The sequence below is a fragment of the Mirounga angustirostris genome, unplaced genomic scaffold, assembly GCF_029215605.1.
Source record: "Mirounga angustirostris isolate CCGP_5_RB_7025 unplaced genomic scaffold, mMirAng1.0.hap1 SCAF_4, whole genome shotgun sequence".
Classification (NCBI taxonomy): Eukaryota; Metazoa; Chordata; class Mammalia; order Carnivora; family Phocidae; genus Mirounga; species Mirounga angustirostris.
The window spans coordinates 145,265,975-145,284,684 of NW_026991712.1; the positions used below are offsets into that span (position 1 = coordinate 145,265,975).

At 49.9% G+C, this 18,710-nt stretch overlaps 1 protein-coding gene across 1 annotated transcript in view; it reads left to right on the top strand.

Annotated features, from left to right (window-relative positions):
* PLPP3 (phospholipid phosphatase 3) overlaps positions 1-17,049 on the top strand; it is an 83,851-nt gene extending 66,802 nt beyond the window's left edge. The window contains exons 5-6 of the mRNA XM_045897606.3: positions 1,368-1,544; positions 15,126-17,049. Coding sequence (XP_045753562.1) covers positions 1,368-1,544; positions 15,126-15,251 — 303 coding nt within the window. The 3' untranslated portion in view covers positions 15,252-17,049. The remainder of the gene's footprint in view (positions 1-1,367; positions 1,545-15,125) is intronic.
* Positions 17,050-18,710: the final 1,661 nt, after the last annotated feature.

The following is an 18,710-nucleotide window of genomic DNA, read 5'->3' on the forward strand; positions in this document are numbered from 1 at the left end:
GAATCACGTTGGCTGCTGTGAGGGTTTTACCTCTTCTTACAGATTTTTAACTGGTTGTTTTACATAGGAGAAACTGCTGACCTTTATCGCTGTTTAGCAGCCAGCATCAGTGCATTCTTTATTATTATTTTTCATTTGTTATTCTTAGATTGCCCGAGAATGCATTCATAGACTTTCATAATGATTATAAAGTTGTCTGCTGTTGTGTAGGCCTGGGTTTGGAAATCGTCTTCCAGGGAGTTTGAGGAGTCAGTGCTAGGCTGTCTTCCCCCACTAGCAAGGGTGGCTCCAGAAACTTCCACTTGTCTTTTGCCTCAGGACCAGTCACTGGCTTGCTCCTTCCTGTCCCCCAGAGGAAGGTGTCCCTTTGTCTCAGGAAGGGCTGAGGCCTGCCTCTGCCTCTGTCCCAGGTCTATCTTCGAGCCATCAGCTCCTCCCCTCCGCTCTCTTCCCCTTTCTCCTGGTCACCCCCAGTGCCTGCCTTTGATTGGTCATCGGAAGTTCCCCTTGTCCAGTTGCCTTTTCCCCCTCCTTTCCCAAGTTCCCACAGGAACCTGGGAAGTAGGTTGTGCCCAGAGGTTAGAACGGAAACTGCAGCAAGATAACTCTGAGGGACAATGCTCAGTTGACGTCATTTCAACTTCTTTGCTTCGGCCAGAGGTGTTTTTTTTTTTTTTCTTCCATTTTTCTTCAGGTTACTCTTCTACTCCACCCAGCCCAGTGTCTGTCAGCCTGTATGTGAAAGCTCTCCAGCATTGTCTGGTTGGTTTATGTGTTTCCTTATATTCGAGCACAAAAATCCATAGTTGGGAGTGGTGACTTAGAAACTTGTTGTTTGGTAGAGGTGCTTTCTGTTGAAGCAGAAACATCCCCTTGTGACTATCACGAGAACCTCTCCTATCGATCCTGCATTTTATTTCTAAGAAGGTCCTAAGCAGCACGTAGTGTAGGGATGGTGCTGCCCTGATCTCCAGGGAAGCACACAAATGCAGTGCATGAGTTGTCATGGATTGCAGAAAAGAAACCTTTACTCCCCTGGTTACTACGCTTTCATTTGTTTCAATCATGAAGAAGATAAAAGGGAACGCACGTTTATGAAGTGTCTCGAATGTGCCAGGCAGTGCGCTCTAAGGCATTCCTCAGCTCTTCTCATTTTCCTTATTTATTTATTTATTTATTTATTTATTTTAGTATGGGGACTAAGGCTCCAGGTGTAAGTAACTGAGCTGAGGTCATATCCAGGTTGAATGCTCTTTGTGCACCATGCCACCGACGGTCCAGATGGTTCCATTTAGTGGAAATGGAGTGTGGGTGGACCTGGTGTTCTAATGCACTTAGTTTCTGTTCCTTTTCTCTCCTCTCTCCAGCTGTACCTGCAGGCCCGCTTCACTTGGCGAGGGGCCCGCCTGCTCCGGCCCCTCCTGCAGTTCACCCTGATCATGATGGCCTTCTACACGGGACTGTCGCGCGTGTCCGACCACAAGCACCATCCCAGCGATGTGCTGGCAGGATTTGCTCAAGGAGCCCTGGTGGCCTGCTGCATAGTGAGTAACAGCTTTTTCTCAGTCCGTAAGCAAAGCCCCGGACGCCCCAGACGGCTTGCTTGTTGCATGTTTCCAGCTCAGCAACCAAAGCTAGCGAGCTCTCGATCTTTTTCTCTGCCCAGTGTACCAAAAGTCACCCCACCCTAGGACCCCTTCAGTAAAAGGACAGTACTTTCTGTTTCCTTCCAGCCTGTGAGTTTTCCTTCAGCAGAAAAGTTGTCTTCTGTCTAATCACGGCTCATAAAACATTGCAGCTGGAAGAGATCTTAGATGTCCACCTTGCTCACTTTACTGATGAGGACATTTAGGGTTTGAGAGGGGAAGAAATTTGCCCCAGGTCACATGTCAAGTGACTAGCAGAGTCTCGTCCCTGACTCATCTGGTGCTCACATGCTGATATGGCGGACACTTAAATTCACTAGAACTTAGCTTCTTGGGAAACTTCTACCCTTCCCACTGTGACCTTTAGGGTGACTTGGTCAGACTCTAAACCTGGTGTTGGCTAGAAAAGAGGGGGTTAGGTCAAGGCTAAGCCATCTCCTGGCTAGCCCGAAGGGCCTTGTTCATCAAGAGAAGAGCCTAGAGAATGGCCTTGGGATGCCAGGTTCTCATTTGCCCCAGGTGACCGGGTTACCCTTTTCTCACACTTCATCCCTGACTCTCAGTGAGTGCGGCGTAAGGCATCTCACCTCCCTGAGCCTCCATCTCCTAAAGAATCTCTGTTTTACTTGCCTATGAAAGGTTCTGAGGGGCTTATTCAGTAACCGTGAGGAGCACCTGCTCTGATCCTGTGCCTTCCTGGGCCCCACTCAAGGGCGCTCACGCCAGGCCCGTGGGAATCCCAGAGCACAGTAACGGCTGGATGTTTAGGCACCACGCACACGGGTTGTGTTGTTTGTATAATCCTCGTCCCACCGACTGTAGGACTCGTGAACAATCCAGAGATCTAGACACGCCCTCGGCCTTTCCTCCCTTCTAAGCCTAACTGCGGCCCCGTGTCTCCCGACGATAGCTTCTTGCACTCCTTCTAATGGCATTTGTCACCCTGTGCTGACGTTGCAGATGTGTGTCTCCCTTGAGACTGACTGTAAAGTTCCCCAGGGACAGGGACCATAGGTGACATATGTGTTGCTCTCCCTGTCTCACCAGCGCCTCTCAGGGAATCTAGCTCAGAGTAAGTAAATGTGTGTTTTAATCAACAAAAATCGAGAATCAGTGGGTGGCTGCCTTCCTTGAGAACACTGCAAGGGACATTCTCTTGAAGGCAGAGGGATGAGTAAGGCAGGGCCCTTGCTCCCGAGGACATCCCAGTCTGGTTGCTCGCACGGCCGGCCAGCACAACACTTGGAACGCAGTGCACGTCGGCTGCAGACGGGGTCGGGTGCGGGCTGCGGAGGCAAGGGAGGGGGCGGGGGGCCGGGGCCATCAGAGCGGGTGCCACGGAGAAAATCGCGTCTGAGCGGCTTGCCAAGGCACTGCCTGTTTCGATGGCTTTATTCATTTCTTCCTTCCTTCCTTCCTTCCTTCCTTCCTTCCTTCCTTCCTTCCTTCCTTCCTTCCTTCCTTCCTTCCTGTTCCAGTCAAGGCCAGAGGGGAGCGAAATTGTGGGAGCAGACCATTCATGGGGGCAGCTGTCACTGGCCCTTTAACGCGTGGTGACAGCAGGGGTCCGGTGTTTGCAGGCGGAGGTCACCCTTTGCGGACTGGGCCCTTCTGAGCTGTGCTCTCGGCAGGCCGACGGCCCCCTGGCCCACTGCTGTGTTTCCTTCTCCATGCTGTGCTGCCTTCGTTAGTCTCCTGCACCCCCAACTTAAAGAGGTGCAGGGAGTCCTTCGTAGCCGTCCTCTTGCATATCCTAGAGCACTCGCCATGTGCAGTGAGACGGTGTCCGGGAGGACCCGGTTTGTTTTCAAGGAGGGAAGTGAGGGGTCTGACTTCTATCCTGTTTGGCTCTGGCTGACTGTAATTTGGGATAGGAATTTGGTACTAGCGTTTGTAAAGCCCTGACTCGGTGCTGGCACCATTCTAGATCGTTTACCCGTTGGCTCCTTTTAGACACATGGAGCCATTTTATAGATGAGGTAACTGAGACTCCAGAGAGATGAACCAAGGCATCCAAGGTCAGAACTGGTCGATGGCTGTCCCCACATACCCCCTGACTCCAGAGCTTTGCCCTGTGCACTGGGCAAGGAAGGGTGGTCGCTGGAGCTGAAGGCCAGCCAGGGTTAACCTGAGGCAGAACAGCATAGACAGCTGCCTAAGGAGCATCATTTAAGGGTGTCACAGGGCCCTTCCCTACCCTTTGGGCTGATCTGGTCATTGCTTTGAGTTTTTGGGGGTTTTTGTTTGTTTGTTTTAAGATTTTATATATTTATTTGACACAGAGAGAGAGAGAACAAGCGGGGGAGCGGTAGAGGGTGAGGGACAAGCAGATTCCCCACTGAGCAGGGAGCCCAGTGTGGGGCTGATGTGAACCAGGATCCTGGGATCATGACCTGAGCCGAAGTCAGAAACTTAACCGACTGAGCCACCTAGGCGCCCCCATTACTTCGAGTTTAAAAGCCTGTTTGACAATGTAAAGACGGTTTGGAAAGGGATGATAAATATCTTTCCCTGTTTTTGGCCTACTTAGCTGTGGACACATGAGGGCAGAGGTTTGGTCTTATTTACTATTTTTCTCCAAATGCCTAACACCCGGCCTGGTACTCAGGAGCTCGTGGTCCTGACAGGCTTGGCATCACAACACGGGGCGATCCACTTCACGGACGCCATCAGAGAGGCCAGGGCAAGACGCTGTGGCTAGTCAGCCCAAGAGCCCAAGAGTGCTCGGCGTGGAGGAGAGAAGGCAGTGGGCGATTGCTCATCACAAGAGCTGTGTCATCCTGGCTTTGAGTGTGAGGAGGACCAGCAAAGCTCAACCCCGGCCTGAGCTGGAGATGGGTCTGGGCAACCCAGAGGCCATGTGAGCACCCTGTGGTCGCCGGGGGAGGGGCCGGGTGGCGGGCCGCGGCCACACAGGTGGCACAGTGCCTCAGTGCTCTCCTGGAGCTGCGCAGTGGTGGTGTTCGTGGCCTAGGCCAGAGCCCGCGGCCTCTCCTCTATTTGTGTCTTGTGGCAGAAACTCCCCCTCGAGAACCAGGGCTGGCTGTCCCAGCGAATCCCAGGAAAAGCCAAGCACTCCTCTCTGAATGTGGCTGTAGGGAATGGATCTTGAAACACAGAGCACAGGGGCGTCTCCTGGGGTTGGTGACGAGCAGCTGGATGAGGCAGCACAGGATGGTACAAGGCCACTGCCCCGGTGCCAAGAACCCCAGAATCCATTTCCCCCTCTGCCTGATCACCTGAGCGGCCTTCACTGGACTCCCCATCACCTTAACAGAGAAGTAACATTTGCAAACACGTATGGAGAGCTCCGTGTGCCAGCCGTGATGATAAGCGCTTTTCACAGATCATCCGCAGTCCCCTGAAAATGCCGTTCTACCCTGTACCCGTGATCATCCTCTCTAAAGAGGAAGGGACGTGAAGGATCGAGTACCACAGAGAGAAGGTAGAGAAGCCAGGGTTGCCCGCAGGTGGTCGACAGAGCCAGTTTTGTGAGACCCAAGGGCCTGGTCTCCTCCACTTGACACCCCTCACCTCCAGGCACTCCAGACTTCTCAACATTTCCCACACCCTGAGCTCCTGTTTTGGATGGCGGTCCCCCTTTGATGGAGCATGGCTTCGGTTTCACCCCATCGCTGGTGGAACTTTCCGTGTTTCCCATGTTGTTGCTGAAACAAATTACCTCCAACCTAGTGGCTTAAAACAACACAGATTTACTTTCTTGCAGTTCTTGAGTTTGGAATTACAAAATAGGTCTCACCGGGCTAAGATTAAGGTGTTGGCAAGCTGTGTTCCTTCTGTTGGCTCGAGGGAGAATTTGTTTCCTTGACTTTCCCAGCTTCTGGAGGCTGCCTGCATTCTTTAGCCAATGGCACCTTCCTCCCTTTTCAGATCTTTCATTTTCTCTGGCCTCTGCTTCCATCACCACATCTTCTGAGATTCCGACTCTCTGCCTCCCTCTTAGGGCTCTGGTGACTCACTGGGTCTGCCTGGTGAATCCAGGAGAATCTGCCCATCTTGAGGTCTTTAACTTCATCACATCTGCAAAGTCTGTTTGGCCATGGAAGGTGACATATTAGCAGGTCCTGGGGATTAGGACACAGTCATCTTCGGGGGACCATTGTTCACCTGCCACACCTTCCCTTCCCTCTTCCCTGAAGACAGAATTGTCTGACTTTCTCCTCCTGCTCCCATGGCCCTTTGCATGGTCTTCCTGCTGTGGCCTTCAGCCTGGTTTTATTGTGGTTGACTGCCCAAATGTCCATCTCCCCAGCTAGACGGCCAGCGTCTTAATAGCAGAACCCATGGCTTCACCTTCTGGTGATTCGTTCTCACGCTTAGTGCAGCGGCCGGCACAATAGGCGCTTGCTGAGCCTTGGTTAAAGAATGAGTGATGAATGAGCTTGTGACCTCAGGCCAGACAGTTCCCCTCCGAGCCTAGTTTCTTCATCCGGCAAATGGATGTTGCAGGCCCCGTAGCTCTGGGACCTTCTCCCACAGAAGTTCAAAGGTGTAGCTGACTTTGTAGTGACTAAGCTCGACCTCCCTTCTCAGATGGAACCGTCTCCCTGCAGTGCCCGTGAAGGGGGCCTCTACACAGGGATGGGGACTTGTCTGTAAGTCCCCGGTGGGTGCAGTGCATCACCCTAGAATGTTGGCTGAGTCACTGCAGAGCCTTGGGCAACAGGCCACGACAGCTTAGCACTTTCACCTAGGTCTGTGCAGAGTAAGTCCTGTCCCGGCAAGCAAATGTGTCTAGACAAAAACCACGTGCCAAGCAGGAACCGATTCAGTTTCCTCCCTGCCAACTGCTCTCTCGTTGAACCCTTTCCAGAGAGGAAAGATGATGGCACTTGTCACAAACAGAAAGCCTCTGTGGCGTCAGGGACTGAACAGAAACGTGGGCACGTAGGGTCGGATAGGCCTGCGCACTGATGTACTTCTTCATACATGTGGATGGAGGTAGGGAGACCCAGAGGCACATGGACAGACCCAGTAGCACCCAGACTCGTAGACGGCCATCCTCTCTCTCTCTCTCCCCAGCACTGAGAAGCACAGACACACACAGGCAGACGAGCCAATGCAAACACAGGCACATACTGACCCTTAACGGTCCCCCTCCTGCCCCCCCGCTCCCCCCCAGTCATCCCTACATCCCTACCAACACAGGAGCTCTACAGCTGAGCTTACCAGACCCACGCCTGGAGTAACCCAGGGACTCAGATGAGGCAACAAACATCAGTTCATTTCCTGTCTGGTGACAACTTGCCTATCTGGTCACCTCCTCCCTGACCCCCTGGCAGATGGCAAATTACGGGGCAGGGCAGGGCCAGGGCGCCATCGCTGTTGGGTCGGCAGAGGAAGCAGCTGCGCTCGAATGTCATAAACACACAGCAGAGACTTCCCTGGTTTTCCTCTTCCCTGGGGGTGTAGCCCCGCTAGCAGTTGCTCTTCTGTCTGCTGCTGTCTTCCTCCAGGATGTAGGCGAGGGCGAGGGTGTTCTTTGTCTCTGCCCCAGTGAGGTGACCTTGGGAGAAGAGACAAGCAGAACAAGAGTGTGAAGAAGAGCTCCGTGGTGACACCCCTCGAGAGGAAATGGGTACAGAGAGGGTGTGACATGCCCGAGGACACACAGTGCAGAGTTGGGACCAGATCCCGGCCCTCTTAATTCTCTCTCACAGGACTAAGACTGTGAACTCCAAACATGCTTGGTCTATGCCAAGAATCTGTGAGATCTCCTTCTCTAATGGAAGATTCCCATCTCTTCGCATTGGATTTATCCCACTGCAGCCTGGGCAAAGGGAAATGGATGAAATGACCTTGCAGGTCTCTTCTGGCCCAGCAAGAGTCTAGCTCTTTGCCCAGTGGGCCCTGGGGCTGAGACCTTGCTTCCTCAGGGCGCCCACTCTCAGGTGGGTAGGGGTGCCAGGACCGTGGATATGGGTGAGAGAAGGAAGCTAAAGTGGAGACAAGCTTTGGCCCCAACAGATGATGACTGTATCCTCCACTCTCTGCAGTGTCCTTCTCAAATCTCCTTTCTCTTTGCACTGCTGAGATGAATGGGATGAATGATGAGGCAGAGACTCCAAAAGGGAAGTCTCACTAGCCATCTGTTAATTAGGCATATTGTGCATGTCACCTCCTCTCAGCCACCTTTCCCCATTGTGTGATGTGGGGATAATCATACCTCCCACGATCTTTGGATTGAGGATTCAATGAATAAAAGATGCTCATGCTTGGCACGTGCAACAGAGATGGAATGTGTCAAGGGGAAGTACTATATTTTGTCTTAAAGATTTGGAGCTAAGAAGAGTTGGTTCTTAAAGAGCTTTCATGCAGGAGCTTCCCCAGAGTTGACCATGATCCATGATAAGAACATTTTCCATCACAATCCAATAGAGACACCCACACATAACTGAAACATTTCACCAGATAAGACTTACCCTTACTGTGTGTGATACATTCTAATATTTTTTATTCAACCTTTAAAAATGCTGGTAGTGACCACCCAGTCAATGGATTTTGTAACTTACTAATGACTTGTGACATGCAGTTTGAAAAACACTGACCTAGTGGGGACAGCGGGGACACACAAGAGGGGGGATAGTTCTTCCTGGGGGTGTTGGAAGGCTAGAGAGAATTCTTCGAGGAGACGGAACCTTGACCAGGGGACATTTTCTATGAGCTACAAAGGAGAAGGAATGTTGCAGAGACACAGGGATGGATGAGAACAGTGAGAATCCAGTGTGTCTTCTGATCCTAGGAAGCTTCAAAAGGTAGGACTTCTGGAAGTGAGGGCCCCTGCTTCTTTCCAGCCTCTGTCATGTGTCTCTGTACGGTGTTCGTGAACCCCGGCTCCTCCTGGATCGAGTGCCCAACTAGCAGAGCTGTCCGCCCAGTGCAACCCTTCCCGGAAACCCTCCTTCATCATAACCTAGAAGTGTCTTCCTGGAAGGCCCCTGGGCAGCCACAGATCCCTCTCCTCCTCCAGAACGGCGCCCACTGCCTCTCCTCTGTTGCTCCGAGCCCTCCTTATTTTTGTGGGACTAACTTCCTCCACATCCCTCAGGAGCAGGGATGGGCGTGAACCATGGTAACTGAGGCAGCATATGAATGACCCTTTATGGGTAGAAAGTGTTTTCACATAAATTCTTCCATGGAAGCCTGACAGTAACTATGTGAAGGTGAATTTTTAAATAATGTTTGCACAGAAGTACAAGGCAAATCGATCATCTGAAGTCACAAACCTCTTAGCTTTGGATAAATTCAAGCCCCAACGAGAGTGTGGCTTGGCCTGGGTGACACAGCAGGAGCAGTTTGGGGACCAGATCCTTCTGTCTGACTCCAAGCGTGACACTCTTTCCACCCCGTCAAGTTCCCTCGCATATAGACCAGGAAATCATTCAACAGAGACGCTGGCAAGTTCCCAGTACCAAAAGCCACTGGAGGCCCTTTTTGAGGTCAAAAAGTGATGATTGCAATTGGGTCACTCTCATTTAGTCAAAAGACAGGGCTGCCAAGGATGGCTTTTCTTTAGACAGCACTTACACTTGGGCATGAGGTTGAGCCAGGTCCCAAGGCTTTCTCCTGCAAAGCAAATGATTCCTTTAATCTATGAGATTGTTTATTATGATAGAGCAGGATGCCAAAAGGAAATCCAGGGGCCAACGCATGGGGATATCTGCAAAAGCAGCAACACAGGGGCGCCTGGCTGGCTCAGTCGGTGGAGCATGTGACTCTTAAATCTCGGGGTTTTAGGTTCAAGACCCATGTTGGGTAGAGATTACTTAAAAATAAAGTCCTAAAAAAAAAAAAAAAAACCCAGCACATGGTCTCTATCCTCACGTGGGGTGGATTCGAATATATTGAGGGCTACAGTTTCTGGGCTCTGAGTAGTTCATGGGCTTGAGTAGGTCATAGTCTAAAGTGGAAATATCGTGTAGCATTATGCCTGAAAGCCTATGCCTAGGGCTAAGACGGGAGGTCATTGAAAGTTGTGTGGGTAGCAAAGAGAAAATACGGGCAGCTTGAGGAAGGTATCACGAAATCCAGGGTTCAGATAAAGGAGCTACTCTCAAAGCAATGACAAGATGTATAAGACCTTCAGCCATTAAGCAGCAGATGTAGGATCTGAGCCCATCTGTTCATGTGTACAGAGTGGCCTCTGATGGTTCTCCTCACTTGAGTCTGCAGGGCAGACACCTATAGGGCTGTTGAAGGCAGACTCCAGGCCACGCTTCCAGTAGATCTCAGGGGGCCCAGGCCTCTGCTCTATCAAGAGGCCCCCAGCTGATTCTGAAATAGATGATCTGAGGATGGCCCTCTGAGAAATACTAGAATGGACAACTTGCCGTTTTCTTCTGGTTGTAGGATTCCAACATTCTTCTCCTTTTATATTTATCCACCCTGTGCTGGCATCTAAGCTCAGGGCCGGGGGGTGGTTGGTGCTTATAAAAATCTCAATGTATGAGGATGCGATTCCTCTTTTCAAGGTGTTCACTTACACATTCTCAGAAGTTGACACACTCAAGGACTCCAGAAACATGTGAAGAACAATTTTGTCATCATAATCTACCCTTAACAACATGACCCTCAGAATTCGCTGAGTTGGCCATTCCCAGCAACGGGAGTGGAAACCTGGCGACAGACCAGAATGCTTGCTCCTGGCTGGCTTGGTTCTTGGTGAGCCCCAGCCACGCAGCACCCCAGCGGCGCTGGGCTGTGTGGGCTCCGGGGGGCTCGTGTCTCGAGCCGGAGAGCGCCGGCGACAGGATATCAGAGGCGTCTTCCTTTTTGATTATGCTGACTCATTCCCCGAAATAGCCTCAGAAATTACAGGACTTCGAGATCAGATTCTATCTGTCTTGTGGAAAACTCCCACCTGCATATGGTCTTCCTGTCTGGCTTGACTTCTACCTGTTGGCTTATAATTCTGAATCATTCTTCTTTCCCCTTCTCTGTCCTTTTCTTTTTTTCTAGCTCCTTCTCTTGTTTCTTGCCTTCCCCCACAAGGGGCGGGAGAAGAGAAGTGACTTTGTATAGGTGGGCACTGAACACACGAGCCAGTGACAGTGGATCCCATTTCTTAATCTCTTACTGGGCCCCAGGCACATTGTCACGCATGTGCCTTTTGTTACAACACATCCTTAGAGGAATGCTCGGAGGTGGGTACTGTGTCCCTCTTTTAGGTATTTTACTAAAGATGGCAAAGCTTGGATTTGAAGACCAGTCTGTGTTGCTCTAGGGGCAAAGCTGGTTGCCAGTACACAGTGGTCCAGTAAGGATAGTCACCGTTTGCAAGGGGACTATCTGTAGGCTTCTTACCTTCTCATAACCGTGAACGGGATTTCTCGCCTAGAATTGCCTTGTTTGCGCGTAGTCTTGCTCTCGGTCGAAGGATTCCACTGTCCTGAGGGCTTGGGTCCTCGGTACTGCTAGAGGGACCCCAAATAGTAGAAGGCAGAGGAAAGCAGAGCTAGGATTTTCTTCCGCTGGTGTGGTTACCCAAACCTTAAGAGTTTTGGTGGGAACAAGTGCACAGATTTCTAGAGTTAAATGCAGAACTGGAAAGGAAAGCATGGCCTCCCCTGCACACATAACCACCCACACACATACACAGCACCTCTGTTGACCGCAGTCCGTTCTCAGTGGTTCAGAAATCCGTGTTGTCTTCCCTTGTGCTAGAGCCATGCGGTGGACTCACCCTCCCCTAGATGCTGCAGGTCCTACCTGGCGCCCTTGCCTTCGGGTTCCCCGCTCCCTTTTCGACTCCTTCTGCCTCTTAGATACGGTCTTCTCAACAGGCTGCTTCCCTATGACAGCCTTGACAGTGGTTCCTGAGGCCCATGAGGGTAAGGTCCAAATTCCTTAACGTGTCCTGGGAGGCTTCTCAAGATCTGGCGCTCTCCTCTCCAGCCTTATGGACTGCTTGGCCCAAGTCAGACTGAGCTTCCTTCCCGCAGCTCCTGAACGTGCCGTCCTCCCTCACTCCTGCGCCCCTCTGCCTCGAACAACATTCCTGGCATTCACCACCTGGCTAACTCCCACTTACCCTTATTGAGCTCATCTAATAGACCTCCTTGGGGGGAAGCCTTCTAAAGCCCCTCCTGTCCCCTTCAGTCTGGGTTAGGTGCCACATTCTCTGGGCTGCTTGAACACCCTGGCTTCCCTCTATCATGATCTTTTTTTTTTTTTTTTTTTTTTTTTTTTTTTTAAGATTTTATTTGTTTATTTGAGAGAGAGAGAATGAGAGAGAGAGCACAAGACGGGGGAGAGTCAGAGGGAGAAGCAGACTCCCTGCTAAGCAGGGAGCCCGATGTGGGACTCGATCCTGGGACTCCAGGATCATGACCTGAGCCGAAGGCAGTCGCTTAACCAGCTGAGCCACCCAGGTGCCCCCCTCTATCATGATCTTTAACACTGCATTGTAGCTGTCTGTTTGCCTGGATCTCTCCCTCATTGCCCTGTGAGCTCCTTTGGAGGGCAAAGGACTCTTACATATACTTAATCTTTATAATCTCAGGGCTTGGCACAGAGCAGATGTTCATTGTGAAAAAGCAGTTTATAAAATGCAAAGAACCGGAGAAATGGAATTGAAGGCAAATGCTTCGGGCAGTGCAAACAAGAACTGTTCTTGCTGCATAGGGTATAGATGTCTGGCTTGCCGACACTGTTGTTTATTATCTACTGTGCGCTTTCCTACACAGAGATCTGTGGACGCGGGGCTGCAGGCTGGGAGCAGTCCCCTAGACATCAGATAGCTACCTCATTTGTAGAGACCCTTCCCCGCCTGGGCCTCTGGGTTTTCTTTTTGGGTGGAGATCACCTTCTGCAGGAAACGGAGCTGCTCCGAGCGAAGTTTTCACTTTTGCTAGTCCTTTTTGTGTTTTGCTGTTCAAGCGTTAGAAAAACTGAGCCCTGTTGAGTCCTGACAGGATCGGGTTTCATGATCCCAAAAAAGTGTTTGTGTAAGCTCAAGCTCATGCTGAAAGCGAAATGCAGCTTAAAGGGGGATTCTGCTGGACCTCACTCAACTTTTCATCCCACCGCCCAGTCGTGCACATGCAGGGTATGAGCACGTGGTTCCCCTCAAGTCCGGGGGATTTGCCTGTGCCGATAAGATCGAAGGCTAGAGTGCTTGCTTCCAGTAGAGAGGAGTTTAGAAATTCAACAACAAACACTTACTGAGCCCCTCGTGTGGGCAAGGCTCAATGCTAAGTGTTGTGGGTGATGTAGGATCATTAGGGCCCGGATTCCATCCCCAAGAGGCCTCCCATCTAGGAAGAAAAGCTGACAAGCAAGGTTTGGGACACATGAGGAGCGTGGCTTGCTCAAGGCCTGTTAGGTCATTCCTTCGGGGCCCAGAGCATCACAGAAAGGAACGTTTTTTATTGAAGTATGTTCCAGACGCAGGTTTAGGTCTCCTCAAGTACATTATTGCCTTGAACCTCGATATCATCCCTATCTTGCAGCTGGGAAACGGAAACCCTAATATGCAGTAGATATGAGCTCAGAAAATTAAACTGGGAAATAAGCCAATAGATTAAGGTGGTGTCAGAATCTTGAAGGGAAGATGTTTGTTGGGGGCTGGGGGCCTGTCCCCTGCTATATTTGTCTTCGGCAGGTGGGATAAAGCTGGGAGAAAGATCTCTGAGAAACGAGAGCAGTAAGAGCCCTTATTTGGTGCGGGCAGCTGCTGGGCAGGAATAAGTGCAGCTGAGAGCCAGCCATGGAGGGCTTGATGGAAGCCTTCGTCCGATATAAAGTTAAGGGGGAAGGGGAGGGTGGTTTCCAGGTAGAGGTGGGGACGCTGGCTCTGCACCTGTCAGGCAAGACTTGAAAAGTTTAATTGTCTCCACGTTTAACTTTAATCATGTTCATTAGTATTTCCTTATCCCGGGAGCACTCGAAAGCCTCTTCTCCAGCGTGTATAAAGGATTCCCGGCCAGGGGGCCTGGCACTCCCCAGCAGGGTTGGGAACAAATCTTTCCTTGCTTTGGCTCTCAGTTATTTCACTGTTTATACCTCCTTGGAAAAGAAAGGGACAGAAGGCCTAATTTTTTTCCTTTGTAAAATGGCATATTCAGTAGAGCTTGGACTGCAAATGTTTGAGTAGATGATCTGTGGCACGGGAACAAAATGCAAAAGGTGTCACGGTTCCGTAGTGGCTGGTAAGTCTCTGTTTCCCGTTTGTCTTCTAGTCACTGCAGCTCCTGAGTAACCAGCATCGCCAGCTTCTTGCTGTGATTTTTGTGGTCCTTTTGTTGATTGCTCTATTTCTACAGAAAGGGCATTTTGGAAATTGGTTCAACAGGTGATCCAAGTCCCTACTACAGCTGGGCCTTGGCTGCCTCAAGCCTTGGTGTTGGCAAAGTCTTACTAAATTAAGAACCTCGCTTGCTAGCCTATACTGTGTCCAGAATGAAGTCAAAGTACCGTCATTATTAGTGAGCGCATGACCCACTGTGGGACAAGGACTGTTCAATCCAGAAAGCTGCTAGACATGAGGAAATTTGGAATTGCGTTCTAGTCTCCATTCCAGCCATGTGTTTCCTATTAAAAGACACGACTGATAGCTGCCTCTTATTATGGTTTACTCAATACAAACTCCTGTTGCTGAGTGGCTCAAATGGATGTCTGCATGTTTACTTTGCCATCTAATACAAAGCACAAATTTTTCTTACTCCGCCAACTCATCAAGTTCTTGAATCTGTCATCGTCAGCTAATTGAGACGGGAACTATACGCGCGAGCCATCCCCGTAGCCTTGCAGGTCGGGTGTTCAGTAAATGTTCCTCAGTGATTCTAAGATTGGGTGAGGTCTCATGCTCACGAGGAGGAAGGACTTTGGGAAGGAGCGATAGGAGTTTTCTTTGACCTCTCCTCCGGGTTAGTTGCTGACTCCCTCAGCCACAAAACCCCGGCTTCTTCACCCCCATCAAATTGTTGAGCTCCCTGGGTTTCAGGAAAACGTGGTCGCAACTGCTTCCTTCTCCAGTCCTGCTGATAGGAATTCATGTCAGCTGATCTCTTGTGGTCACACCCTAGATTTCTTTATGAGGAAAAGGAAAGTATAGTGGATTAATGAGTGTGACTAATTATGACTTGCTTCCTTGTTTAGGAACTTATTTTTCATCGCTATTCTTTTGCCTTGAGAAATAAAGGAAGTAGGGTTTCGGATATGGAGCACTGGACTGAGAGTCCAGAGAACTGAGTTCTACTCTTACCACGGCTGTGCAACGTGGGGCATGTCACCATCCTTCCCTGGGCTCTAGTTTCCCTATCTGTATAACACAAGTTGGAATATATATATATATATATATATATATATACATGATCCTTATGTGATCCTTCCCTATTCAAAGATCTATGGTTTAGGGTCCCCTTTTCCCAAAGTCCATGCTCCTATGACCTTCCCTTTGCCTATCCCCAGACCCCCGATGTCGGCTGTTGATTTGGATGTCTGATTTTGTGCTTCTAGGTTTTCTTTGTGTCCGACCTCTTCAAGACCAAGACGACACTGTCCCTGCCTCCCCCGGCTCTCCGGAAGGAAATTCTTTCACCTGTGGACATTATTGACAGGAACAATCACCACAACATGGTGTAGGTGCCGCCCACCTCCTGAGCTGTTTTATAAAATGACTGCTGACAGCAAGTTCTTGCTGCTCTCCAATCTCATCAGACAGTAGAATGTAGGGAAAAACTTTTTGCCCAACCAATTTTAAAAAGGAAAAAAAAAAAAAAAGTCTTACTCTGTGGCCTTCCAAAATAGGTAGCGTTCACCTATGTGGAAACAGCAGCAAACTAACACCAAGTGCCGAAATCCTGGATGTGCAATTGGTTTTAAGTGTTCATGTTCTAGTGAACACGGGCTTGTTCTGGAACAAACACTAAAATGATTTGCGTAGAGTCTGCCAGTCAGCCTTGTGACCCGAGGAATCCCAGGCCTGTGAGAAAAGCTCAGATTCACTTCGTAGCACGCAACGGCAGAAATAGCCCTGAATCAAGAGAATAGCCATTGGGGGGCTCCTCTCTCGTGTCCCTCCGTCCACCCCACTCTGTTCTGTACTGTGACTTCGGTTCAGGAACCTAAATACAAGGAAGGAGCAAGTTTTCTAAGCCAGGTGATTCGATCCTGAGTGCAAGCTCCTAGTCCTGAGGCCTCGGCCCTCACTCCCGCGGCCCACAGGCCAGCAACCACAGCCCCTCACTTTAGTGGTTAGGAGACTCTTTGTGGATGAGTGAATTTCACAAACAGCACCATTTCAGAAGAGATCGAGGGTGCTGGCCCTCCCTGGTCTTCTCTGGCCGCATCACGCGGTGATGGGGGGGACGTCAGCTGCGGGATGCCGCGGTTGTGTTCACCAGTCACCCAGCACCTGCACACTTTCGGTAACAGTTAGCTTCGCTCACTGCTGCTCCCTCGAAGCCCTTGCTGTGTGCCCACCAGGGTTTCCTGGGAGGGTCCCGACAGAGCGAAGGCGTGCTCTGCCACCAGCTGATGGAAAGTAGCCTTACACCCAAGAGACGTGGGGGCGAAGGGGCAAGAATGAAAAACTCAACCAGCCTTTTGGCTACTCGAAGTCAGAATGAGCCAGAGTAGCAGACGGTCTCATGCCTGACAGGCTACCCTTCCAGATCTCGGAGCTGACGAGGGTCTCCGTGGGGGCTGCTCTTGCTAAGCTGTGTAAAGCACTGTTGTCTTGGGGTTGATCTCTAGGGCAGTTCTTGGTAGGTTCTGCTGGGCAGAACACATGGGTTAAATCTCCGTAGAGTTTTTCTCATCCTCTCTCCATAAGTGTCCTTCTAAGCAAGGCCCCACTCTAGGCAGTAGACAGGGATCCTTTCTACTGAACCTTCGAGGAAAGGAGGAAGGAAAAAAGGCTTTCCGATGGCGGATGCAGACCTTTCAGAGGGCTAAATGTAACCACATGGATCAACCACATGCACATCCTCACTACAGAAGTCGTCCTTTCATTTCAACTCCTAGCAAGCTATGATTTTTATATATAAATATTATATAAATAATGTATAAAACATTAAAAGTTAACTATGTAAGATATTATTTCTGAAACAATTTTAGCTATATCCACTATGATTATAAACTGTGTCTCGACCTGTGTTATTTACATTAGCTGCTTAAAAAAGCATTGAGTTAATTTTTTTTAATATCAACTAAAATATTGTAGTTCCGTGGTAGACCTTGTTTTACAGTGAAAGAAATAACTGCAACTAGAGAAAACTGTATGAAAACATTAAAGTGTCAGTATTTTTGTAAGGTTCCCATTTTTTGTAAAGAGAATAATATTCAAAGACTTTTGTAGAATACAAAGTGAAAACTTGTATCTGCGAAACTATCCTTGTATTAAATGTGCTTTTTAAATAAAAGCTCATAACACAACTAATGAAGGAGTTGTAATCCTAGAATGTTCGAGGGATGTGCTGTGTCAGGTGTGTGGTGGGAGGAAGGGGGACTGTGGGCGATCTGAGGTCTTTGAATGGGCCAGCCTTACCTCAGGGCACCACCGATCCTTCCAGTGGGAAATATGGTGGCCATGGATCGCCATGGCTGTCTGGGCGGCTCTTTCATCTCTGAAAGCCTGTTTGCCCAGAGAGGCTCCGGCTCTGCTCTGTCTCCTGCAGTTCTAAAGAGCTTTTGTATTCTAAAGGGGTTTTGTCGAGGAGGGAGGAGCTGTGGGTCCCCCAAAGGCAGATAAGGAGCAGTACTCCAGATAAGGTGTGCTTGGGGAGCTCCCAAGGGAGCCCTTTATACACCAAAGGAAGGAGGGTGGAGGGCGTTCCAGGGAGGATGGCAGTCGGCCCTTGCTTTCTGTCCCTGTGTTGGCCCAGCCTGGGAGAAGCCGGGAAGCTGGAAATCTCCCCTTCATCGGCAGTTCTTATTTTGAGAAATGAGGACTACGCAGCAATGCAAAGATGAAATGACTTGTTTGAGATCCTGGAGGAGTCAGTTGCTGGCCGGGCCTTGTATTCATTTCCTATTGCTGCTGTAACAAGTTACCACAAACGTAGTAGCTTAAAACAGCATAGACTTTAGTATCTGACAGTTCGGGAGGCTCTAGGGCAGAGGCTGTTTCCTGGTCTTTTCCAGCGTCTCGAGACCCATCTGCATCCTTGGTTTGTGGCCTGCTTTCTCCATCTTCAAAGGCAGCAGCATTGGGCCACGTCCTGCTCACTCTGCCTCTCTGATTCTCTGCTTCTGCCACCTCTCCCCCATTTAGGCCCTGGTGATTACGTTGGGCCTACCTGGATAGCCAAGGATTCTCTACCTGTGTTAAGGTCAGCTGATTGGCAACCTTCATTCCCTCTGCTCCTTAATTCCCCCTTGGCATGTTGCATAGCAGATGCATAGGCCCCAGGGATTAGAACATGGACATCTTGCGGCGCCTGGGTGGCTCAGTCGTTAAGCATCTGCCTTCGGCTCAGGTCATGATCCCTGATCCCAGGGTCCTGGGATCGAGCCCCGCATCAGGCTCCCTGCTCAGCGGGAAGCCTGCTTCTCCCTCTCCCACTCCCCCTGCTTGTGTTCCCTCTCTCACTGTGTCTCTCTGTCAAATAAATAAATAAAATTAAAAAAACAAAACAAAACAAAACATGGACATCATGTGGGGAGGGCAGATCCTGCTGCCTACCACAGTTCACCCTCCAGGCCCCAGAGGTTCACATCCAGCACACATGCAGAATACTTTCACTGGATCCCAACATCCCACAGAGTTTCAACACATTACAGCATCAATTCAGATCCAAAATCTTACCTAAATCTTAACTTCAGAGTCTCAGATCTCATCATCGAAACGAAATCATCTAAGTCGGATAAGGATGAGGTTCTGGGTTTAATCCGATCTGAGGCATAATTATTCTCCATGTGAGCCTGTGAAACAAGTCGGCTGTTCCCAAAATTCAGCGATGGGACAGGTGTAGAATAACAAACATTCTTGTTCAAAAGAGAAAATGGAAGGGAAAAAAAGGAGCCTTGGATAACAAGCAATTTCAAAATCCAGCTAGGCAAACTCCATTTGGTTTCAGGCCATGGGAATAAGCCCGTGTG